General features: G+C 37.6%; 1 protein-coding gene across 3 annotated transcripts; it reads left to right on the top strand.

Annotated features, from left to right (window-relative positions):
• Window positions 1–116: 116 nt before the first annotated feature.
• Window positions 117–23642, top strand: LOC135290489 (coiled-coil domain-containing protein 171-like). Of its 3 annotated transcripts, XM_064404419.1 has the most exons (16): window positions 117–893; window positions 2344–2414; window positions 3879–4050; window positions 6197–6371; window positions 9176–9322; window positions 10486–10578; window positions 11894–12015; window positions 13435–13564; window positions 15305–15472; window positions 17046–17236; window positions 18403–18906; window positions 19625–19741; window positions 20583–20809; window positions 21405–21584; window positions 22853–23026; window positions 23497–23642. In XM_064404419.1, the coding sequence occupies exons 4-10, from the start codon at window positions 6234–6236 to the stop codon at window positions 17058–17060; spliced, it is 813 nt and encodes a 270-aa protein (XP_064260489.1). In that variant the 5' UTR covers window positions 117–893; window positions 2344–2414; window positions 3879–4050; window positions 6197–6233; the 3' UTR covers window positions 17061–17236; window positions 18403–18906; window positions 19625–19741; window positions 20583–20809; window positions 21405–21584; window positions 22853–23026; window positions 23497–23642. The 3 variants fall into 3 exon arrangements, with proteins under 3 accessions (XP_064260489.1, XP_064260491.1, XP_064260490.1); XM_064404420.1 differs by lacking the exon at window positions 117–893 and having other exon boundaries at window positions 903–2414; XM_064404421.1 differs by lacking the exons at window positions 11894–12015; window positions 13435–13564 and having other exon boundaries at window positions 121–893.
• The last annotated feature ends 1062 nt before the right edge of the window (window positions 23643–24704 follow it).

Raw genomic sequence — 24704 nt, 5'->3', positions numbered from 1 at the left:
AAGAGGACGGGCCCGGCCCCCGGGACGCGCTGGAGCCCCGCAGCGAGAGGAGCCGCCGGCGCCGCAAACGGCAGCGCGGATGGCGCGGCTTGGGGAGGAGCAGATGAGGCTCTTTCTGGGCCACGCTGTGGCAGCTCTGCCCTCTCGCCTTTGCCTTGAGCCCTTTGCTGCTTTTCCCTGAGCACTGATCCCCGTCCTTGGCCAAGGACGCCCGGAGCCCTTTCCAGGGCTGTGGGGAAAGCTCCCTCAGTCACAGAATCACAGAATCACTGGGTTGGAAGAGACCTTCAAGATCATGGAGTCCAACCCATGCCCTAACACCTCAACTAAACTACGGCACCTAGTACCACATCCAGTCTTGTCTTAAACACTTGCAGGGATGGTGACTCCACCAGCTGCCTGGAGGGGTCTGTCCCAGGAAGAACCAAGGTAGCACTGGGGCCTTCTACCCCCCGGAGCTTGGAGCTCTGGAAGTTTGTTTTTCTGTTTAGGGAAAGGCCATGGAAAAGTACTGGGAGAACTAGTCACTAGTAGAGTAGGCTCTACAGAGCTACATATATGTGTGCAAAGAATACAGAAACCATAGAAAAGAAAAATGGCAAAACCCAAACAGCATCAACAAGGTCTTGGGTGTGAACACATAGATCCAGATGGTCTTCTCGGCCCTATTTCAGTGTATTTCTGAGAACCAAAGGAATCCTGCTGGAGCCTGTGGGGAGATAGGTTTGGGAGATACAAGTTCATTCATTTTTTTTCTCCTTGGGGCAACTCCTGTTGCTAACATCAGCCGAGCTTGTCTCCAGCCTGATGCCTCTGATGGTTGCAGCCAAACAATTCATGGCAGGCAGAAGACACTGACACTTCCAGGGATGTGGCTTTCTCCAGTGCTAGCTGTGAGTGGGAGTCAGAATAAAAACTCTAGAAACCACAACTCCATTGGAAAATTCCCTTGTTTTTCATTCTGTAAATAAGCTCTGTATCCATTTCTGAATTGTCAGTTGTTTGTTAAGTGTCTCTGTCTCTCTGGGTGCCTCCCAGTGAACCCCGGCCAGCCCCGGGTCAGCAGACCCGATCTTGGATGCAGCCTGGTCTTGGACACCCCCAGGGATGGCGCAGCCATTGCTGCTCTGGGCACCCTGTGCCAGGGTCTCACCACCCTCACTGAGGAGCATTTATTCCTCACACCTAAATCAGCGGCCTATTCTGAAGTATCCAGCATATATTCAGAAGTTTGCAAGAAGAAACTGACACAGCTTTTCAGTGACACATCAAACATAATTCCCAAGCAAAACCTTCCTCTGCTGTTTTGTATTGTTAACTATGGAGTTGCCCCAAGCTGCTCTGTGGCACTGGAAGTTAAAGAACTTCTACTTTTTTAACTTAAACTTTTTTAAGTTAAAAAACTTCCTCTGCTGTTTTGTTTTGTTAATTATGGAGTTCCCACAAGCTGCTCTGTGGCAATGGATTTTTTTTTTCCCTAAGTGAAATAGCATGCTTTTTGAATTTATCCCTTTGTGTGCTAGTAAGCTATTGATACATATTTTAACAGAGGAATATTTCATATTCAAAATCTTCAGCATTCTCAAGTGACAGTCTTCAGATTTAGTTTTATCTTCTCCTAGATGTGACTTCAGAGTAATTTAAAGAAGTTTTAAAACTTTAGAATGATGTGGAAGTGACAGAAAACATTGTGATTCTGTTATGAAACAACAATGTTTTTTCCTGTTTATTATGATATTTTTGTGTAAGTTGCAATATAATAAAATAATAAAAAGAAGGATGTTATGAAAAACTATTTTCTTAGTTCTCAGGGCTACATTTTAATGCAAATATTCTGTGCAATTTGTGAAAGACTTAGCAGCCTTTAACACAGTAAGTGTTCTATTAGGCAGGCAACCTTGGATATTTGATCTACTTAAAAAATCATAGTATTTTCATGTATCTCCCAGGGAATTGTGTAGAATTGTTTTGAAGAGAAGCAGAGTTTGTAATCTTCTTAGAATGTAGCTCAATCTGCACAAACATAACATTTTCTTACTGGTGTTCTGAAAACTCTGACAATGGATATTCTACTCTATTTATATATATATTTATTTCTCTACAATAGTCAGGCTTGGAGGACTAGCAATACAATTCTATTGTCTAAAGCTGATGTCAAACAGCAGTCGTGGTAATTGTTCATGTTGGTAGCATGAGTGGTTAAAAAAAATCAATATTTTAGTAGGTTGACAAGTAAAGCATGCCTCTGCTAGAGGCCATGATGGTTTTATGATATAGAAGAGAATCTTTGAAGCTTATCAAGTAAAAATATATATGGTTAACTGTGTTCTTAATTCTCCACAGTTTATAGACTTAAAAAACTGCATATAGGATGCAATGAGTTCAGACAACGTCAATTCCAGAGAAGATAAACGGTGAGGTTCAGTTCTGGATTTTTAAGTCTAGCAGTTTAATTCCTGCTCTTTTGGCTTATTTATTTCCAAGATGGCTGAAATGATACAATCCAGGCTGAGGAAGAACCAGATATGATGTCACACATGCAAGCTGTCATAGAGTGGTCAGGAGGCAGAGACAGTTTCTGCCAGCATGTAGGAGCACTGCCCAGGAGGCACAGGAGGGTTTTTCACACAAATTGAGGTGGCAGAGATTGGCTTGAAGTCTTACCACGACCCCTGTATTTTATAATTTGATAAGGGTTTGATCTTTGGCACAAACTGTTTGTCTCTCTTTAGTCTGTACAAAACTGCCAGTTGTATGGGAACAGCAAAATTCCACAAATATGGACTTCGGTTAGAAAATCAGAATGCAGTCTGCTCCCTCAGCTGCAGAAGTTTAGCAAAATGACACTGCTAGGTAGTAAATGAAAGAACATTTCTCTCTGTTGCAAAACTACACTGCATTTTCTGCCAGCTGTGGAATTGAAGCTAGTGAAAAGCTGCTGTTCTGCAATGGTCAATGCTGACTGTAACCAGTGGACTTGTGAAGTGAAAACTGAGAATTTAAGTTTGGAGCTACAAAATACCTTCTGTGATGTAGAACTCAAGAGCTATTTCACCCGCTCATGTGCTTTATTGAAGATTCTTAAAGTCCTGCTAAAACTGGTGTCTTAATAAAAACGGTGTCTTATTAAAAGCTGTAGTTGGTAAAAAACATATTTTACCTCAAAACCAAGGGTTGATGAACTACTAATATATGAAAATGGAAGTAGAAAACATTCTCTGAATTTTGTTAGACTGCAAACTGTGCATGGTTTGAAATGTTTCAGGGACTTTGTGTGGTTTTGTTTTTGAGTGAATCTTCTGAGAGCTTTGTACTATTTCAAAAGATGTCTAATGCTTTTTTTGCCAGTACTTAATATTATCTTCTCTGTTTTAATGCTCTAATAGACATTTTTAATTTCCATAGCATCCTTAATTTGCTAATGCTTGTGGTGTGATATAGTTTGTGTGTGGTATGATTTTGGGGTTTTTTATTCTCCCTCACGGGACCCCCCCCCCCCCCGATTCAGTTAAGCAGAATAGTTAATTTCATAGTTAGTTTATCCTCTGAGTAAATTTTAATGTGGTTTTGCATTATGATTTTCTGTTGGCAGATATTTCATAGGAGAGCTGAAATAAACAGATTTCTTTAACTCTGAATGCCATAGAAATCAATGTAATTTAATTAGTAAATTGTAGCTTTTATTTTCTTAAGGCAGAGTATGTTTGGAAAAACAGAGAGGTATGTTGAAGGTACATGAAAATGATTTAGGAACAGGATCTGTTTGCATAAAAAAACCCAAAACCTATTTAAAATGTGCAGTTTCAAGACTGTATTTCAAATTCAGAGGGGATAAGATGGCAGCTGTGAATGCAATTTCTGAAATATTTATTTTCTAGATATCTCGCTATGAAAAAGAAATAATAAAATTAAGGTTGGAAATTCAGAGAGGAGATCTTCGTAGACATCTGGAGAGTGCAATGTCATTTGCTAGACAAGAGGCTCAAATACAGATGTATTCTACAGAGAATGAGCTGTGTGATATAAAAAGCAAGGTTTTGGAACTTCAAGGTAACTTTCAAAAAAAAAAGAGAAATCATAGACCAGAGGCTACATCAGTCCCAAGTCATTAAAACAAGAAGAGATTGCAAAAGGCTTTAGAGTTACAGCCTTTTTTGAAGGTCTCTTATTTTCCCACGTCTTATTCATCTGCTTCTGTAAGCTCATAAGAGTTTACAAAACCCTTGCTGCCTCATATGAATTAAATATAATCTGCTAAGCCTATCAATAACCTTGCTCCTTACCTTCTGTTATTCCTTCCCTCAGTGTGTACAGAATTGTAATTAAGGTGTCCCTCTCCACTTCCTGCTTATCACTGTGCCAGTAATTCTTCCTTTCCATTTCAGGGAAAAAAAAAAATAATTGAAACCTGTTCATTTGTTTTTACTTTTTTCCAAAAATTTTTTCTCTCCCCCCAGGAGTTCTCATTGTTCTGCTTTTTTCTTTCACCTTTTCAGATATTTCTAGCTTTTTGTTGCTCATAGCTGGCCTCTTCATGTCATCTTTGGTTTTGGTTTTATACAAATAACATGTGTCATCACAGTAGTGTGTGGAAAGGAAGGGTTTTACCAACACATTTTTCCCCCTACTAGTTTTGCATCAGAAACTCAAATTTTCTTAATTCTTCTCAAACAGAGAGATATTTTTCACATTTAAAATCTGGGGAGATGCTTTTTTTTGTTACCTCAGTAAGTATAATAGTGTTTAAATTTAGTACAGGAGATGTATTTGTGAACCTTTGGTGTTCACTGAAAAGACTGGAGCACCCCTGGAGTTTGTAACCTTACAAGGGTGGAAGGAGACTCTGAAACTTGAACGTACACCTATACTGCCAGTTTTTTTTAAAGATAATAAGAAATCTGAACTTCCATTCATTTGGAAAACACACAAATTACAAAACTCTTGATTGGTTTAAATTTCTCAAACTGTTTTTTGTTTGGTTGTGGGTTTTTGTTTTGTTTTCTTCTTTGGTTTTTTGGTTTTGGGTTGTTTTTTTTTTTTTCCCTGGTGTTGTTTTTATTGTGAAAAATACCAAAGAAGCCAAGTAGTTGTAATGTTGCTTCTCATTTCTTTTTCAGTTTTTAGCTTACTGCTTCTTCTTCCTGGTCTCTTGGAGCCTTGCTCACCTCATGTGGTGTTTTTGATACAATCTCAACTTCTTGGACAGAGCACCTCACTTCTGGCCTGTCTTTAGTATTTTCTCCAAACTCTTGTTCTGCTGTTCTTCTTGAGACTTGACTTCCTGACATTTGACAGGTCTTCCCCATCATTGTGTCTGCTAATTCTCTGTGTTCTCCCAACATGTCTCTTCTGTTTTTTTCACCCTTCTCCGGCTAGGAAGAAACTTCAGAAGAATGGGATGAATTTGAAGTAAAAATCTGTTAGAAAGTGGTGATCACATAAATGCCAACATAGCTAGTTGTACTCAGTAACCACAAAAGCTAATACAAAATATTTTTGACTGAGTTTGTGAAATGAAGCAAAGTTCTTAGTAAAACTGCTTTTAGGAAAAGAACTCTTCCTTGGCATTTAAGCTTTTACAGAGAAGTAGATCCAGTATTTCCCTATATTGAGGCAGATGCTGGTGTGAAGATTTAAATCTCTTGAGCAGCAGTAAATTTCCCCAGAAAAGCCAAGCCTTTGCTCATTAGCCCAACCTGCCTTAGGTTTTCCTAGAGTCACTTTCATGTGACAGGTGTCTGATTTTACTGTTACTTAAACTGAGCTTAAAATTAATTGATACAGACTGAAGTATCTCATAGAAATTTGGGAATAAGCTAACCAAGTGTTGCAGAAAAATGTAATTAAGCTCCCCATGCTATAGAGGCCTCACTTGAAAGAGTTGAATTTTTATTCCTTTCCAAAGGGAGAAGAGCTTTAATTTGTAGAAATCTCCAAAGCATTTCTATGTCCTTGCATGAAAGATGCTACAGGAGCACGAAATGTGATTGTTTCTCTGTAGTGAAACTGGAAGTGTTACTGTTCCAGTGTTTCACAGGATATTGCAATACACAGAGGAACTTATGTTCATCATACTTTTTTTTTCTGAACATGCTTGTTTGCAGTGCTATTTGTCTATTTGTCTTTATATTTTTTTTGTTTTTGTTTTTGTTTTGTTTTGTTTTGTTTTTTTGTTTTTGTAAACATCATTGCTCAGTGACAAACATCAGCAGAAAGCAGCTGAGACTGAGAAAATGGTTCAAAGTGCTCAGCGGCGGTGGGAAGAGGAGCAACAAAGATTTGCTGTGGAGAGGGATACCATCCACAAAGTACACCTATCTGAACTGGAATTCCTTTTGAAAGAAAAAGCTGGAGAAGAAATGGCTTGTCAGGTATGATGGAAAGTTCCATGAGCTGCTGGAACTGATGAAAGTTTTTCGGGTGCAAAGTGTGTGTGGGTTGGAGTTTTCGTGGTTCAAAGGGGAAAAAATCTCCCCCAGACAGTTAAATGCTGCAGAATAGTTCTGAAGATTACAGCTTTATGGAGTTACACTTAGTGTGTACTGCTGGTTTGGGGCTTTGATGGAACCTGGCTGTTTGTCATGGTGAGCACGTAAGCCAAGTTATCAGTACACAGTGCTAGTGACAAACAGAGGAGCTTGTGGACAGGACCTAAGGTCCTTCTCAAAACAAGCAGAAACACAAGCCAGTTTTCATTCAAAGCTGATTCTTGTAAAGATAGGGCAGGATATAGGCTGTGAAGAAGCCTACTTTTAGACAGAGTTTTCTTTTTACGTTGCCAGGTGCAGCAGGGTAAGCTCTGAGTTCTGGCTAACAGTAAGGGGCTGAGTTAGTTTGAGGAGGCTCTGGAAGGGTATTGCCTTCTGTTGTGTACAGTGTTTTGTAGAAGCTACCTTCAGAGAGTTTAATGCTGCAGCAAAATATCAGTGTTGAAAAAGTATGTTATGCTCTGTCAAGTGATGTTTGTCCTTGAAAAAGGATAAAAAGGAGCAGTGTATGGCTCAGGACATTGTGTTCTCTGTCAGTTCCCTGGCAGTGTTCTCTGCCAGTGGCTGTAGGGGCTTTGTTGGTCAATGTATTAAAGCTACAAAATTGTAGGAAATGTAATTAACATGAGTTGACTAAGATTGCCATGAATACATCGAGCTTGTTAAACAGGTCTGAGCTGTAGGGTTTCAGAATCTTGACGTCTCTGAACTCAGAAGTCTTTCAGAACTTTCAAAACTCTCTGAAAGATTGTGAATGTAATTCACTGCTAGGTGCCAAAATGTGATTCACTGCGAGGTGCCAAACCCTAACCTGCCTTCGGTAGTTAAAATGTTAAATTTTTCCACTTTGCTTTTGTAGCCATTCCCCTGCCCATCACCCTACTCTTATGTTATGTACAGTTATAAAATTCCGGGAAATAAAAAAATCTTACATCTGGACTTGACTGCATGGAAAGCTGAATTCATTTAAACTTGTCAGATAAACATCAGAAATGTCTGGGTTTGGAAATTATGGCTTTAATGCATTGCAGTCTTCTGTGTTGTGCATTAACAAGCCTGGTTTAAATCTCCTTCAGTTATTCTGAGTTATAAAATGAAAGCTAAGGAGATTTAAATGTGGTCTTAATACGTGCAGAGAAGTGGGATTCTCTGCATGTTGGCAAATTCTGGCTGGAAAAACTGCACTTCACAAACCGTAATTCTGAACTTGGCTGTGAAAAGGCTGAGGTAGGCATGGGAGTGGAGTAATGGAGTATTGAAATGTGTCTCTGGAACACGCAGGGAAAGTCACCCTCTCTGCTTTGTGACAGGTTCGTGATGAGCTCTGTTGGGCATATCCTGGCCTGGGACAGGAGGGGTCGGATTGGATAGGGAGGGCAATGGCATCACCTCGGGGTTAGGCAGGAGATCATATCCCTTCACGGTTTTCTCCTTCGAATACTTGGGAGAGTGTGTCATTTACACATGGGTTAAGGGGGAAAAAAAAAAAAAGGAAAAAGAAAAACAAAGAAGAAGAAGATGAAAAAAACAACTGTGTTTTCCATGAGCAAATATTTGCAGCTGGCTACAGGGGTAGTATTGAACAGTTACACCCCCTCCGAAAAGCTCAGAAATTCTTCAAAACTCTGAAATCCTGCAGGTCATGCTGACTTGTTTAACGAGCTTGATATACCCATGACAATTTTAGTTTGCCAATGTTAATTACATTTCCAGTATAAAATGTTTTTAAACTTTTTGTAGTATTTGACAGCAAACTATCTGTTACTTACTTTACATTTCCCAGTTCACTTTTGTTAATATCTGGAAGATAAACCTGAAGAAATAAATATTTCTGTATCTTTCCAGGTATAGAGCAGAAATGTTAGAAAATGTAGAAAAATATAGCTTTGGTTCATTTATTTATTTATTTATTTATTTATTTAGCATTCTGAAGGGAAGAAACCTGTCTTGCTGGACATGCAAAGCTAGAGGACTAGCTTAAATTTAATCCAAATTCCTATGAACTATGAGGATTCTGTAGCAGTGACTTCATAGAGCTGCAGTGCCCAGTATATGTCAGTAATGCCCCCAGCCTGCAGCTTAGTTCAATTTCTGTATGCAGGAACTGAAGTGGGGACCAGATTATTTTATTCTACTGAGGACTTCATATTTCGTAGGGTTGTTTTTAAGTAATTCAGTTTCTAGATAGAAGAAAATCCTTTTCAGAATAGCAGAAATTAAAAATATGTCGTCTGTGGGCGTAACTGTTTCTAAAAACATTTGATTTGAAGTTTCAGCAATTAAAATCATAACAAGAATGAACTTTTGTCCCCATGCATAACTTTACCAAATGCACTCTGTTTCTATCATTGCCACTGAGGTGGGAGACAGATGAGATTGGAAGGGCTGTACTCTTTCTAGGGAAAGATTTCATGTGGAGATCTGGCTCTGAATTTAGTGTTACCACAGAAAGTCATGTTCACAATAATTTTTGGGCCAACACAGATTTCTTGGTGGTGAATCAAAAGCATTTCTGCTGCTGGGTAAGCACTTCTGTTGATATGTGCTGGCATTTTAGATTTTAAAATTTCTGATACCATCTTCTGATGCAGTCTCCATTCCTCTGTTGAACTCTCCACTGCAATAATTTATCTCAGAAAAAGTACCTCTTGATATATTTATTTATTCATGTACCTATTTATCTTTAGAAAACTAATGTTGCCCTGCAAAGGACAGAGAGGATGCTTAAGAATGTGGAGGCAGAGCAGCATGGCTGCAGCAAGATGCTGAAGGTCCAGGCCAGCCGTCTGGATTTCAAGGCCAAACAGCAGGAGAGGCTCATCCAAGACCTGAAGGTAAAGCTTTCTGCCTGCTGCTGGGAGTGGCAGCAAGCACTGGCACACCTGAGCAGTTTCATTTCTGAGGGGTGAAACCTCTGAGTTAGGCTATGAGTGCCTTGTGTTTGATTAACAAAACGTGGAGCATCAGTTCTCAGGAAAGGTGGATTCACAGGTGGATGCTGCGAGCCTGACCTGAGACTGGTGTTTGAACTGCAGATGGGAAGAGGTTTATGTCACTGGGAAAGTACTCTTAGCAATACTAAGAGGTATAGAGGAGTATTTGTGCAGGATTTGTGAATTTTTTTATTTATTTTATTTAAGCATGTTAAGCAGATACATCTTGTGGGAGGAGGCAGAGCTTAAGCCTTTTGGCTGATGCTGTCGTGGAGGAGGTTTGGTAAGCTCTGTGCTGTGACTTCTTTTTAATAGGCCTTCCAGAGATCTCTATTTCTCAATTATTTTCCTTTTGTGAATGTGTGAGCTTATACAGAATTTAAATGTATTGCCAACAACTCGTATGTTAAAATCTTTGATTTATTTATTTATTTTTCAGTTAATGTTTCCCTAACTGAAGTGCTTAGAGTCAGGATTCAGTCTCACATACTTGCTACTTCGCTTTACCTGTCCAAAATTAATGACTTCCCTTGTATCTGTGTAATCTTAAGTGTCTTAAATGACTTTTAATATTAAAGACCTTTCCTTGATCTTTCTTGCATCACTTGAAGGCAGGAGTCATTTTGGGGTGTATTGTTCTTTTCAAATCAGTCATCAGTCAAAGTGAGAAGATGTTTTTGATAGGAAAGAGTGCAGTTAAAATTGCATGTGAATTTCTACTATAGCAGCTCTGTAGTTACTGCTTTTGCTAAAAGCATTTTTTCAACTGAAATACCATGTCCAGGCCTTTATGTGGAGATAGGTACCTGTGAGTATAAAAATGAGCAAGGACATAATCCTATGTCAATTTCTTTAACTAAAGAGAAAATGTTACTTTGATATTCTAGATATATAATTGTTTCCTTTTATTTATTTATTGATATGAGTTTTCACTGTTTCAAAATGCAAGAAGTTCAGGTACCAGAGGTTGGTTTTTGGAGACCTAATAAACCGAACAAATAAAGTTGTCTTTGTATGATGTTCTCATCTTTCTGGACTTAAATATTTCCAAACTGTACTTTTAGGCAGCTGCAGTGAAAATAAAGGAATTGGAGGACAATGCTGCAGCAGCAAGACTAGCACATATAGACTGTAAATACACTACAGAAATCATGCAGGTAAGCTTTTAATTAAATATTTGGTAGCTGTTTGCAGTAAAACAGGAGATGAACTTGCAAAGGTTCTGAGTGCAATCTTCCAAAAATGTTAAGACTTCCTTGCTCCAGTGAAAACACTGAGTAGATTTTTTGCAATTACTGTCAAGACTGTAAAAGGTAATAGAAAAATATCTCTTTTTTTTCAGGGAACTATCAAGTTAATAGAATCAATATTAAAATAAAATGTCACATTCTTGTGTTTGAGAATGCAAAGTAGCATTGAAACAGTGAGGGGAAAGGAAATGTTTCACAATAGTTAAACTGCTGATTTCTTCTGTCCTATACCATTGGAATGGGCACTTAGGTAATTTCGGGGGAATAGCTCATACACCCAGCTTCTCTAGGTGTGAGATATTAATGCATCCTGAGACTGCAGCTCCAAATGTAATTATTCAGAGTACATTTCAGCTATTACATCTGCTGTTACCAGAAAAGTTTGAATATGCAAAAAAATCTTATATGTGTACTTGAATATTAAATTCTTATATTATTAAACTGTGCCACACAGGGTTTGATCCATTAAAGTAATTAGGGTTAATTTTTTTTAAAAAGTGAAAAATTTGTAAGATGACTTCTCAGTGCTCATGTACTGACTAACAAAGCCTTCATAGTGGATTTTTGAAAAACTAAATGAGAAAACAAAAGGGAATGTCATGATTTTTTTCTTGTTTTCTGAGGAACACAAAGAAGCACTGACTTCTTCAGTCAGTTATTTTCTTAGGACATTCTCTAAGTACAGGCACATAGATTTCTGAGGTGATGATTAAATAAGTAGTGATGATTCAGTTTTTTAATTACTTCTCTACTTTTACAACATACAAAGGAACTGGGAGGGTAACATTCCTAGAAGTTAGAGATTTATCTTTTATGGGTGAAGAACTAGGAAGGTTTTCTTCCTTGTTTATGAACATGAACAAGCTCCACATGAGCTTTGTTCTGAGTGCAAGTGTAGCTTTTACTGTTAATCCTACCCTTTTATGAGTCTACTTAATGAAGAGAATGCCCCTGGAAAACTTCAGTAGTATAAATAATTTAAAACAGGAAAATCCGAACACCATGAAAAGACAACAAAATGTGCTTTTGGTCAGCATATCTATTTCTCTCTGTTTGGAACTCTATGTATTAATACATTTTACATGTGTTCAATGCTTTCTAATTCCATATAGAATTAATAGAATATATTCACCTGTAAAAAGCAGAACAGAACAGTGAACAGCATTAAAGACCAAGGTAGTCTTTCCTAACTTCCATTAACTGCTTTCTTGCCATTTGGTAGTTGAGAATTCAGGAACTTGAAACCATTTTGAGGGAAAACCAACTTGGGACGCGAGGTTTTTCAGGGGGAGCATGGAATAATTCCAGAGAGTCAGAAAATGCACAGGAGAGAGGAAAAAAAGGGTAAGTTTCCTTTTAAAGCCATTGCAAAATGGCAGTAGACAGCTTGAGTACAACTCGTAGTTTACATTCCCTGCAATTTTCAGTCAGCAGAAAATCTAGTGTGATGTGCCAAACCAAAGTAAAGGTTCAGAACCTGGCAGTCCATTAATAACAGGCCCTTATCACTAACCAAAGGTGTTGTCAATGGGTACAGATAAAAACTGGCCTTCTACAGATTATTTGCCAAACCAAAAATTTTGAAAATTGTAGTTATGGTAAGGTCCAGCCTCCAGTAGTGGTTGGGATGAGTGTAGGAAAACATATCCAGCAGGTCTAGAATATATCTTCTACATACACTTAGATTATTATGAAAACATTGTTTTCCAGTTCGGTGAGTCAGGTGAACCTCTAAGACTCCTGTCAAGAAATTGTGTATCATTTATAGTGGATAGCTTTTGTTTTCAACTTTTGAATGGCTGTAGAAAGCTTTAAATGGTTAAAAGATATTGAAACGTGTGAGAGCAGAGGAAACCTCTTGGGAGTTTCCTGCCCAGCACAGTCTGCTGTGTCTGTGGTAACAGAGCTTGGGTGACCTCTCTTTCAGCCTAGAACTACATGGGTCTGTATACACAGGGGTTTATGTTGACTTAGTCACGCAAGGAGCAGTGGAGAAGGAAAAAAAATGAGTTTTCCTACAAGAAAGGAAGTTTGTGGCTTGAGCAACTCATTCAAGACTCATATTTAGGAAGGTGTTTTTAGTAAGAGACTTAAAACTTGAGCTGGAAAAGTCTTTATCATCTTTTGCAAGCATCAATTTTAAGTAAGATTTTGGCTTTCCTGCACCTAAATACTCAGGCAATCTTTTTGAATTCTTCCTTGAATTCCTGTCCCTGCTTCTGTCTCCTTTATGCTGTTGTTTGGTCTTACAGTTTCCTCATCAGCTGCCTGTTTAGTCATGCCAGGTTCTTGATCTATCTGTTTTCCTGACTGACACAGTGCAAGAACAGATTAAAATTCTGGCTAGTCTGCTTTAAAAGTCATGACAGAGTAGAGTCAGGCATGTGAAAACCTTAGGAGCAAGAACTGTACTAGAAATCAGGTTGATGATGCAAGAAGTGACCATGGTCTCTCTAAAGACAACTGTTGTGTTAATTAAAATATGAAGAATTCTGTTTGTTATATGTAACTTTGAGGCCATATCCAAATAATCTTATGAATTGCATGACACGAGGCTTGTTATCTGAAAAGATAACCACTTGAAAAATCTTTCTTAGAAGGAATATAAATTTCTTCATTCAATTATGAAAGGCAAGCAGCTTCAGAAGCTGTGTGATGTGCTAAAGTGGTATTTGCCATATCCATTGATTATCCTTTAAAAGAACACAGTGCATTTGACAGAAGTAATTTTGGTTCAAGTATCTTACTGTGGAAACTTTCCAGTTCACGAAGACAGCGTTCATCCTCAAGTGTGCAATGGAAAGACCAGGTTGAAGAAAGGAACAAAGCTGAAGAATCCTCTGAGATATTTGTGAATCCTCCAGCCAGCTTCAGCCTGCAGGAAGGCTCAATAGTAAGGAAAAAAAAGCCTCAATAGTAAACAGAATAGGAAAAAAGCCTCAATAGTAAATACTAAATAGACATTGTTTAGTTTTTTAAAACCTACTGTCAAAATATTTACTGTGCTGAGGATTTGCTGCATTTGTTGTGCTGAGCTGTGGAAGAACTCTGCCATTCTCTTACCCTTTTTGTAATTATGCTACCTTTTAAAAAATTTGATACATGAATAAATGTAACCAACACCTTGGAGAAGATAATTTGAAAATGGTTTTTAAGTATGGGTAGGAGGTACTGGCATTCCTAATTAAGGCATTTTGTAGATACGGATTATCATTTCATGTGAGGAATGTTCTGTCTTTCTACCCAACTTTTTTGTCAAGCTTCATTAGCTACCATTGTAGAAATGTTTATTTCTATTTCATACACTCTTTTAGTTTTAGTGCAAGTATTTGACAGTAAAAATGGCTTGAAAATGTTTCAAGCTTTCAGATAGAAAAGCAGAGGGGATTTTTTGTTGTTGTTGTTTTGCTTTTTGCTTGTTTTGCTGTGGATTTGGCACACTGGATGTATTTCACTGGATTATTTTCTGAAGACTTTCTCCCCTTATGTGACCACTTTGGGCCTTTCTACTGTCTTTACCCAGCTACACCCTGAATAACAATTTTGCCATCTTTTTGCAAGGCAGCAGGGACAAAGGAAAGTTTTTTGTATGTTTAGAAGATCTCTCATTATATGGTAACATTTGCTCTGTTTCTGTTCCTAGCAATATGAAATATTTTTGGTGTTGGGTTGGAAACTTCTCTTTCTCTCTCAGAGCTGTGAGCATGGAAGCTACATGAGGTTTGTTCCCTGTTGACAGGAGCAGAGAACTGCATAAGAGAGTCTTCAGATTTGTGGGTGTCTTGTTCAGTTGATGGAGTTATTCCACACTTTGACTTAGTGTTGTCCACTGCCCAGGCAGATCTGTGATTCATGAACTGAAGACAAATAAAATCAGGATCTTCTTTTTCCTTTCTGGGAGGACAGCAGCTTCTTCCATGCAAGCACTAATGTATTAAAAGACATGTGCTGGCCTAGTTATCCTGAAAAAGTCATTTCATCAGGCACAGAATGAATACATAGAGAGAAAAGCAACTGTCTTCCCTAACTATAGGCATTAATGATTGCTATTTATAACTACAAAACAGAATTACAAGCTGAAAATATTCTACTATAGAAACCTAAAGTGCTTTCTAGCTGTTACTGTGGTTGGAGTTTTCCTTTTTATTTGTACTCCTTAGTAAAATATATGTTATCCATGACAAGAATTCAGGACAAGATTCCATTCACAATCAAGATTTCTGGTAATGGAAACAGTGTTTAATGGTGGACTCAAAAGTAATGTTATGTTACTGAAAGTTTAAAAAAAAAAAAGGATTGTCTCACTGTCATATTCATAGAGCTGGTTGTTTTAATCATTTTACTCAAAGGATTTCAAACCACAAGACAGTCCTGAGCAGGTGATAAAAATAGTCATTTTTGGAAGATTGTATTAGTGGTTTCCTTATGAGATCAGGTATTTCTTGCCTTGGATGGCTTTGCATTTTTCCCAAAGATGTTTGTATTTCTTTGGGAAGCAGGAATGCCTGTATGTGATCCTGTTTACTCCATTGAGACGGCTTTGATTTTGCTTCCCAAAATGAAAAAGCAGGAGGTTGATGCATTGCTTTTAACATTGCCCAGCTACCCCAATTAATTTTTCTTTCTGTTCCAGGTGGACAGGTCCATCCTCCTGAACTTGTACCAGAGCATGGCAAATGCCCACGTGCTTGCCAAACAGACAAATGCCCCCCTGGAAGAGTTACCTTGGACAGAGTTTTGTGCACTCTTGCATGAGAATGTTGAAGCCCTGATCTTGAACTTCCACAAGGCTAACAAGAGGGTGAGTGTCCCCAGGCACCAGCTGCCTCTGCTGAGCTCAGTGACATTTATTCACACTGCAGTCTCGTTAGAAAGGAGTAATATCCATTCCCCCAAAAGGATTTGGACGCTAACAAATGAGCACCATTAGTTATGGCTTGTCCACTGCTCAGTTTGATGCTGTTGCCATGGGCCTTTAGATGGGACTGGAGCGTGCATCAAGTGTCTCAGCTCCACCTTCAGTGCAGGACATTTTGAAAGGAATATCTGATACTGGCAACAGGGACCTACTTAAAAGATAATAAATTTGACTTACTGATGAAGAAATTCACAGAATGTACTTACTTACAATCATAAATCAAGTCTTTATTTGACCGTAATCCATAGGCTTTCTCCAGGAATACCACCTTTTAGTTATTTGTTTATGATTCAGATGTACTATTTGAAAGAATGCCAGTGTGGGTTTTTTTGTTTAATTATAACTTTGGATTATGACATTTTTACTCAGAAACACAATATAAATACCTATTATAAAACATGTCAGTATTTGTGTGAAGGAGGAACTGTACGTTTCTGAGTGGTATTAACGCAAGTGAGCTTACATGGCCTTTCTCCTCAGAAAACCTTGTGGTTTTAGGAAGAAAAAAAGCCCCTTTTAAAATAACTCTGCTGGTTCTGGACACTAAGCTATGCCACTCTTTAGGGTTTTCACTTTGTGTTCTGGTTTATTTCTCTCTTGAAGTAGGTGAGGAAAGGGAAGGAGGTGAACATTTTTGGCTGTGTTTGAAGAGCTTGTGTCTTAGTTTTGCTTGCTTTTTTAATTAAGCACTGCTATTGAGATTGATTGTGATGTCCCTAGGGCTCTTCTCATGTACTTAGCAGCTCTTCTGGGATTTTAGACTGTGTTGTACAAAAATTTAGTTCCTGTGATCTATCTGGAAGTATCTTGCTGATATTTTCTAGGAACGCAGCTCAGGTGTGTGCATTTGTTGGCTTGGTTCATTGTTGGCTTGGTTCATTCCCCCATTTAGCTCGCATGGGAGGCGCAGTGTTAAATCACAAGAGTGGATCTCTTCGTGTTTGTTGAAAACACATCATAAACTTATCAGCTACTTGTAAGGAAAACATTCTTTATGCTAGAATTCCCTGAAATTGTTTTAAAACTTAATAATAATCTGGAATGTCTTGGCTTTTCAACAAAAGAAAAAAAAACCAAAAAACCACAAACAAAAAATTAAAGTTTTTTTTTAATTATTTGCAATCATCACAAACTTCTAAAGTATATACTTGGATTACTAATTTACTAAAATTTAATACAATCATTTAAAAAAATGTATGACGTGTCTGGCTTAGGTTTCCTGCAACTGGGATGACAAGGTGGTATAAAGATGGCAAAACTGAAACCAAATAAAATACTTTGTTTCAAAATATATTTCAGTTTTGTTTTGAGAACCAAGTAATTAATCTGCTATGAAAGGATTTTACTTAGTTTTAATAAAAATATTGAAAAAAAAACAGTTTAGATTTTATGCTGGAATAGTCTGTTCTTAATGTCAAAAGGTAAATAATAATTTCTTCTTAAATGCTTGTCACAGAGATATCTCATCTAGAGTACACTTGCAAGCACCAGGCTGACGCTATGAATGAACTTCAGCAGAGCCAGAAGTATGCTTTTGAAAAAAGGTCTGAACAGTTAAAAGCACAGGAACATTGGTGGCAGAAAGAAAAGCAATATCTTGAACAGCAGTACTCAAATGTCCTTGCAGAAGTTCATGCAAGAGCACAGGTATGGTGAGGTGAACTTCTATTTTTTTTTTCTTTTTTTTTTTTATGTAATGGATTATTTCAATAGTTTAAGCCTCTTAGCAGTTTAAGGTCATCAGGAATACATTTAAAGTGAAAAAAACCTCCAAACCAAACAACAAACCAACCCATCACTGTGCTAATATTAACATCACTTAAAATAAGAAATAAATTACTTTGATGAAGCATTTGTTGAAGAGAATTTGGTCTTCGGCCCAGTTGAGGACCTGATTTCATCTACAGATGATAGGTTTTTTTTCTGAGAATGTTAAAGCTGTAACATCAAACTTGCCTTTTTTAAGAATTACTGAGGGCAGCAGTTACTTTTTCAGCACCATCATTTGCAGAGATTGTATAGAATAATGTGGCATCACCTGGGGATAAATTTAGTTACATATGTACTAGCCCTAAGAACAATGGTAGATTTCAAGAGTGTTAAGTGATTCTGTTTTTCTGATACTACAGTGAGAAATGGCTTAAAAGTGTGAAACCATCACTCCTTGTTAGATGAGTTATTTGCAATCCTAAATGTTCCGTGTTATTCCACAGCTACCATTTACTGTCTTTATCATCAACCTGTTTCAAGTAAAAGCATTGTGAATAAAGGAAATAAATGTCCCTTGTTATTTGTGAGTTACTGCAACTTATTCACAGAATAATGCTGTCTTTGATGCAATCTCAGGACTGGAAGTCTTTGCATGCTGCTGAAAAATTTAATCTGTCTAGTTTCATGTTCCAGATTTCCTTATGTTTTACCTCTCACTTTCACTGGCTTTCTGCTTGCTCGAGCAGTGTTCTCTCTGAAATTGGAGGATGTTATGACTATTGTTAAGTCAACTCATAAAATTGTATTGTGGGCAGACAAGTGGTGTTGGACCTTCTGTGAGTTGTCACGGTGTTGGGGGATTGTTGTCAGAAATCAGGAGTCCATTTGCAGTTGATGACCATGTAAATTTTCCTCCTACCATTGTTTTGGTTTCATACATCTGATTCTGTAATTGTTACTAGAAGAGATACTTCCATCACCATCACTACTAACAATTTTTGCTCATTTGAATGGCAAAGCTCAATTTTCTTTTAGTTCTTGTCTAGGTAAAAACCATGCAGTTAATATTTCTTCCATGTTTGTTTGGTCTGTTTCTGTTGCAGGAATGTGAAGAAACGGCCCACAAAAACAGGGGGAAACTGTATGGCCTTGAACAAATCTGCGAGCAACTGGCCCAGGAAAACAATTCCATGAAAAATACATTATTAGATGCTTTCAAGGCATGCTCATCCCGCTGGCAGCCTGTGCGCTGCTGTCAGGGGCCCTGTGTCCCCTCTACGGCCGACTGAGCGCTATGTCTTGCCAAAGAGACATTCTCCAGGAGCAGGTGAACCAGCACCAATTATTGAACCAGAAGATCATCAGGCTCCTTTGTGGTCTCCCTACTATGGTGGAAAGCAACCAAGATGAAGGCAGGCTGAGGCAGAGAAGAGCCAAGAGCCTGGTTTACGTGTTCCGAAGGGCTGTGATTGCAGTTCTGGCTGCTAACAGGCTGAGGGCTCTGGCCAGATATTCTTGTACCTTTTCCGTCTGGACAGATGGCTCCAGAGGAAGCAATGGAATTCAAGTTTGTGTGGGAGAATCCAGAGGCAGGCATCATCTGCCGCGTAAGTGAAATGTTATTAAAGAGTGACATCAAATTACATGCTTAGGGAATAACAAAGACCAATATTATTGTTATTGCTGGGGCACAAACACATATTTAAAGACATTTTGAAAAATGTTATTTATGGATTTATGTTTCTTATATTGCTTGATGTATGTATTTCACTCTAAGAGGAAATGCCTAGTCTTATGTTAAACATTTCAGGTAAAATTGCAATTATGCACATGAACTCAACACTATCTGATATTTTTGATATTTGTGTTATGGATTTCAGAACTAGGTGCTACAAGCATCTTGTCTGTGGTAAATACCTTACAATGTTCCTAAAAGATTTTTTTTAAGGTATTTCCTTTTCTTTTTAAAATAATTTTTAATATTTATTTCCTAAAAACCCACAAAAATGGCTTTTTGATTCAGGTAAAATATTAGCATAGGATTTCAAAATTTTCTTTGGAGATGATATCTACTTGCCCCTTTCTGTTGCCAGACCAGTTTATACTTCCCTCTACAAGGACAAGTGGTATTAAAAATGTTTTCCCAATTAGAAGATTTATCTAATTTTTTTTTAGTCATTCTGGAAGCATGCTTAAAACAGTCTAAATTATCCCATGTTCTTGTTTATATGCTTATTTTCGGTTAATTTCTGAAAGAGCTGGAGGCAGCAGTGTGCCATATCTTAATGATTTACTTATCCTGCTAGCTGCAATTCTATTTCACAGGTTTTGGAGAGGGAAGAGTTGACTGTGATGAAGCAGTCGGGTGGCTGACTAGCTCTAACCTCTGTACTGCAATAGTCACTTCCATCTCTGAACTGGAGGGTGCTCTCATCATTCAAGGTAGTTATAACTGTATATTGTTGTAGCAGAAATCTATTTTAAAAATAAATAAGTCAGGGTGGTCATATCATATTTTTATGATTTTATCTAAACTATTCTGGATCATAGCTCTGAAGAGACATTTCTGAATATTTATGTTAGACACCTTTGATTAGAGGTTATGTCCTGAGCTAGTCAATACAAATTTTAGTGGGGCTGTTTCCCTGAAGGAGTGATTTTATTGCAGGGTAAAATAATAACTCTATTTAACATTCTCTGAATGATCACATCTCTGTACTGTTGGAATTAATTAATTAAAGATTAATTTTCTTTAACAGCTGATAGGATATTTTATCCTTTCAGTATATAGAGCCATAGAAGCAGAAGGCTGGAAAGTGTCTCTGGAGTTTATTTACAGTGAGAGCTGATACAGGCTCCCTTGGTTCATCTGCATTGCTGCCATCCCTGGTTCTTTATTAACCTCTAGTTTTAGAGTCCCCACATTTTTTGTCACAGAACAAATGATATTTAGAAGAGGGACAATTTATGTGAATAAAGGGAAATGGCAGGAGAAAGACAAGGTGATGCATTTTCCAGAAGCTAAACACTAAACTGGTATAAAAGTTGCCATTGAATTAAATGTGTTTAGATTCAGTTTCAGGCACTTTCTTCTTTGATCATGCTGCTTTCAATAAATTGAAAATTAAAAAGCAATGTATGAACAGTGTTTCAGATTCAGTATTCTGTGTTTCAGAATATTGACAGGTTCCATCCTCTGTAAGTGAAAAAGAACATGATATTATACAAGAAATGGGAACTAATAACCTGCTTGATGATTCCTTTTTGTTGTTCTTTCTTAAAGATCCAGGCTCCTGGCTTTCTAAACACTCACTTATCAGTACAGCCAGGAGCTGCTTTGCAAAACTGATGGGCAACCTGAGCATACTGATGGAGACAGCTCAAGGGAGCATTCACGGGTGCAGAGCTTACCTGGAGAGGGACTCCCTGATACAGAGGCTGGCTCGTGGGCTCAACAGAGTAAATGCCCAGGCCCTGGAAGCTGGATTGTATGACAGACTGCCCAGCACAGTAAGCAGATTTACAGTTCTCCTTCATGGAAACAGAAGGTTTATAGCAACAGTGAAACTCCCTTGATTTGTTTTGCTTCAGGCTGGTGATGAGTCAATGACAATGAAGTAGCACTATATAGACACTCAGAAGTTGATTTGTCACACATTAGGATGTGAATAGGTCTTTTCTTTTGTTGACAGAAAGTTTTTGGAGGAGGTTTAGTGTACCCAAGTTCTATCAGATCTGTATTAGGTGATAAGAACAAATTTGCTTTTGGCTTGATGTAAGTGTTTGGGTTGCTTTTTATTTTTGTTTTCTACTTTCTCATGTTTACCATCCTTTCTTTCAGTAAAGATAATCTTCTTCTCTTTAACCAAAATGAAAGGATAAACTCTTTCTCTAATAAACTTTTATAGTAAACTTTAGGTGAAAACAGAATTTGCACTAACACTTGGTAGGTGACAGGTTCAAACTTTTGCTTTTGAGTATGTATTTTAGAGATGGAGGAAAAAATTATGTTTTGTCTTCATTTTCTTGAGTCTTAAATATTATTTATTTTATTGCTAAAATAACAGATTTTATAGCCCATCAACTTGTTTTTGTTTGCTAACAGAGAAACATAGCAATCTTGCAGCAAGAAATATTTGAATTTTCATGAAGGCTTAATGTGTAAGAGGTAGAGTCCCACACACTGCACCTGCAGCTTTCAGAATGCAGATGGACTTTCAATGAGGTACAAAAAGATGCTGAAAAAGCCCAGAGTCTGCAAAAGCAACTAAATTAACTTCAACATGTAAGTACATTTGATTTGGAGACTCTCCTGCTTAAAAAAGATTCTCCTTTTTACACATTTTTTTTATTTGTGTTCCTTTGGAAAACAAGCATAAAATCGATTTACTTTCAACAGAATTTTCCAGAAACCTTGCCTTGTAAATGTCACTAAACTAGAAGACAGATGTATTTAGAAATATCCCTTTTCCACTGGAGTTTCCTTTTGATTTGTAGAAGGAGATATCCTGTATAAATTAGAGTCTGGTCTTCAGCAATCCAGGTTTTCCCATTTGTTGTAAATGTTGATGTGATTTATGTATCCTAGAAGTTTTCACTTCAACAGAATAAAGTCAACAGGAATGAGGGTATTCAATAAGAGCATTCATGAGAAATTAAATAAATATAGCAGTAAATAGATAGATAAATATATTAAATTAAATAAATATAGCAGTTTAAACTCCGTAGAGATGTTGATGAATGTTATAATAAATACAATACAAATTTTAGTGGGTCTGTTTCCCTGAAGAAGTGACTTTATGGCAGGGGGAAAAGAGCTTTTATCTACATTCTCAGGAGCACCAAATGCCCAAAATTCCCCTGAGTATTTTGCTGTTTCTGATTGACTTACTGAGACACTGTAGGGTCCCTAACCTGAAGCTGAGTTGGTAGAACCTCTCAGGGTGACCCAATCCAAACACTTCCAAGCAGAGAATGCTAGGTGATGCCTCACCCATTGTCCTTCTTGTTCATAGCTAGTAAAATTGATTTTAATTTTTTTTACTCAAAAATATCTAATCATCATCAGTTTTGTTCTTAACAGGTTTTATTGCCTTAGTGTTTTTGGACAGTTAGATGAAAATTATCACATTTTAGATTGTAGTTGAAATGCAGATGACAACTTTCCTTGAAGAATTATTTCTTCTTTCTAGAACAGGTTTTGGATGAGAAGAACAGTCCAAAAGGTGTTTACAAGGGTTAATAAGTTATCCACTAAAATTTTTGAACATTGATCTGCATATTTTTCCTTCTAAACATTGAAGTTTTGCATCCTATGGTGCTAATTAGAATAGAATAATGAATGCTAAGACTTTACATGAATATTCTTTATGAAAAACACAGCAATTAGCTGCTCTGCCGCCTTATTGTTCTTCACGTCAAAAAAAACATCAATACTAATCCTAAGCCTGTGTTTATTTTAGAATTTGGTAGGTTTGCAAGTGGAACTCACTCAGTGGTAGGGAAACCACTGAATACAGTTCAGAATCAGGCACAACTTGTTTCTCTTTCCAGAGAATCAACGAAGACAATATACGCAAGGAGTTAGAGAATGCTTTGCAGCGTGAGCACGAGGCAAGGTTGCTTCTAGAAGAGCACCAGCAACGGCTTCAGGAGCTGAGTAGCAGACTGGAATCACTCTCATTTACTGATGTAGATAAAAGCCAAGCGTCCAATTTATCTCTGATGGTAAGATTATTTTTCTGGAGCACTCACCAGAGCTTTACCTTTCATTAAATAAGCCAAATAGTACAGTCCTTGTGTAAATAAAATAACAGGAGTAAATACACACACACTACTCAGTCTGCTGGAATTTTAGGCTACTGAGAAAACACTTCAAAGACTCCTTTTTAATTTTTTTAAGCTATCTATGTTTTATTTTTAACAATTTAAGAAAAAGTCTTCAATGGCTCTTTGTTTTGGGTTTTTTGCCTGCAATAATTTTGTTTTCTAAAGCACATTTATACATAGCAAATATACTAAAAGCTAGGGGGATTCCAAGTCAGTAATGTTTTTGCTAGGAAATTCATAAAACTTTAGTATGCAGTGGTCCAAATCTACTTCACAATCAGTTTGTCTTTCACATTGGTCAGTGGCCAGTGGCATAAAGTGAAGTTTATTTTGGCTAAAGAGTAACTCGGCTCTCTGTCTGCTGGCAGAGCCTCCCTAATGCAATGGAGGAGCTGAGGAAAAGAGAGCAAGTCCTGGATCACCAGAAGAGACTCCTGAAAGACATGGAGCAAGACCAGCAGCAGCTGTGGAAGGCTCTCCAGGAGGCAGAATTTGCCCTTGATCAGGGAGTAAAGTGAGTGCTGGGGCCTAGGGGATGTCACTTAAAATGAATAAAATGTTAAATTCCTACTTCCATGGGCAGGGCTTTAGCCCTGGACAGTGTAAGGTTAGAAGAGAAAAGTAGATATGTCTCTTTTATTTTTAAATTCAGGGATAGTCTTCTTAAAACAAAAGTGTTAGTTCAAAATACTAGGTCATGCATTTTATGCAGTTATCCCATAACGTTGCTCCAAATTCTAGGTGCTGAAATAACTGCCAAACAAAATACCTCTGCTATCTTAGTGATCTGACAACACCTCTATGGCACATCCTTAAAGTTCTGTTAATTTAAGAAATTACTGTTTGTTCTCTGTGTTTCCACACCATCTTTTTATAGACAGATACAATTTATTCATAGTAAATACAGAAGCATCAGTTAGGGGACAGGTCTTCACTGCCAAAGGGACTGAAACCCATTTTGGACCTAGCCTTTCCTGTGGTACAAGACAGATCTTCCAGCTGATTTCAGGGAGTTTTGGATTTAGACCTATTCCCCACACCGCTTACACCACAACCTGGAGTGGAAGGAAAGGCTCAGGCACTGGTCTTGAAAAGATTGGTAGTCAAAAGGAACCCCCTTGACTTGAAGGGGCTTGTTATTAACCTATTCTTATGCCATATGAAAAACATAAATCTTTGCAGACTTTGTTTTCTAATACTTATCATAGTATGAAATACGTATTATGAATATTGTTGTTCCACAGCTAGGATCTAAAAAAAAATTAGTTCATTAAAACTTCTCATCATACCTGGGACCATTCAACCTCTGGAGAAAAACATCTCAGGAGCTTTAAGGGTTTTATGCACCAGGGAAATAATGCAATTTGTATAGTCCTTAATGAAATGTTTAGCAAGCTAATTAAAATGACCAATGTTGTTTGGTAGGTTTTGATCAAAGTGGGTGTCACCTGCAGAAGGATTTCTTCTAGAAAGCTTGCCCTTTTCATCCTGCCCCAATTATTTTGGGCATTTCAGTAAAGGTCATTGCTTGTGGCCATACATAGATCAGAAAAGGTTATTTTAATGTGAAATAACT

This window comes from Passer domesticus, chromosome Z (assembly GCF_036417665.1).
Source record: "Passer domesticus isolate bPasDom1 chromosome Z, bPasDom1.hap1, whole genome shotgun sequence".
Classification (NCBI taxonomy): domain Eukaryota; kingdom Metazoa; phylum Chordata; class Aves; order Passeriformes; family Passeridae; genus Passer; species Passer domesticus.
Note: the sequence above shows the minus strand (reverse complement) of the source record. Positions and strands in the feature narration are given on the sequence as shown.

What these genes read in the sequence shown, in the direction of transcription:
- LOC135290489 (XM_064404419.1), top strand. Translation starts at nt 6,234, where the DNA reads ATGGTTCAAAGTGCTCAGCGGCGGTGGGAAGAGGAGCAACAAAGATTT. An exon ending in GGCTCATCCAAGACCTGAAG is followed by an intron (nt 9,323 to 10,485) that starts GTAAAGCTTTCT and finishes CTGTACTTTTAG; the next exon opens with GCAGCTGCAGTGAAAATAAA. An exon ending in CAGGAGAGAGGAAAAAAAGG is followed by an intron (nt 12,016 to 13,434) that starts GTAAGTTTCCTT and finishes GAAACTTTCCAG; the next exon opens with TTCACGAAGACAGCGTTCAT.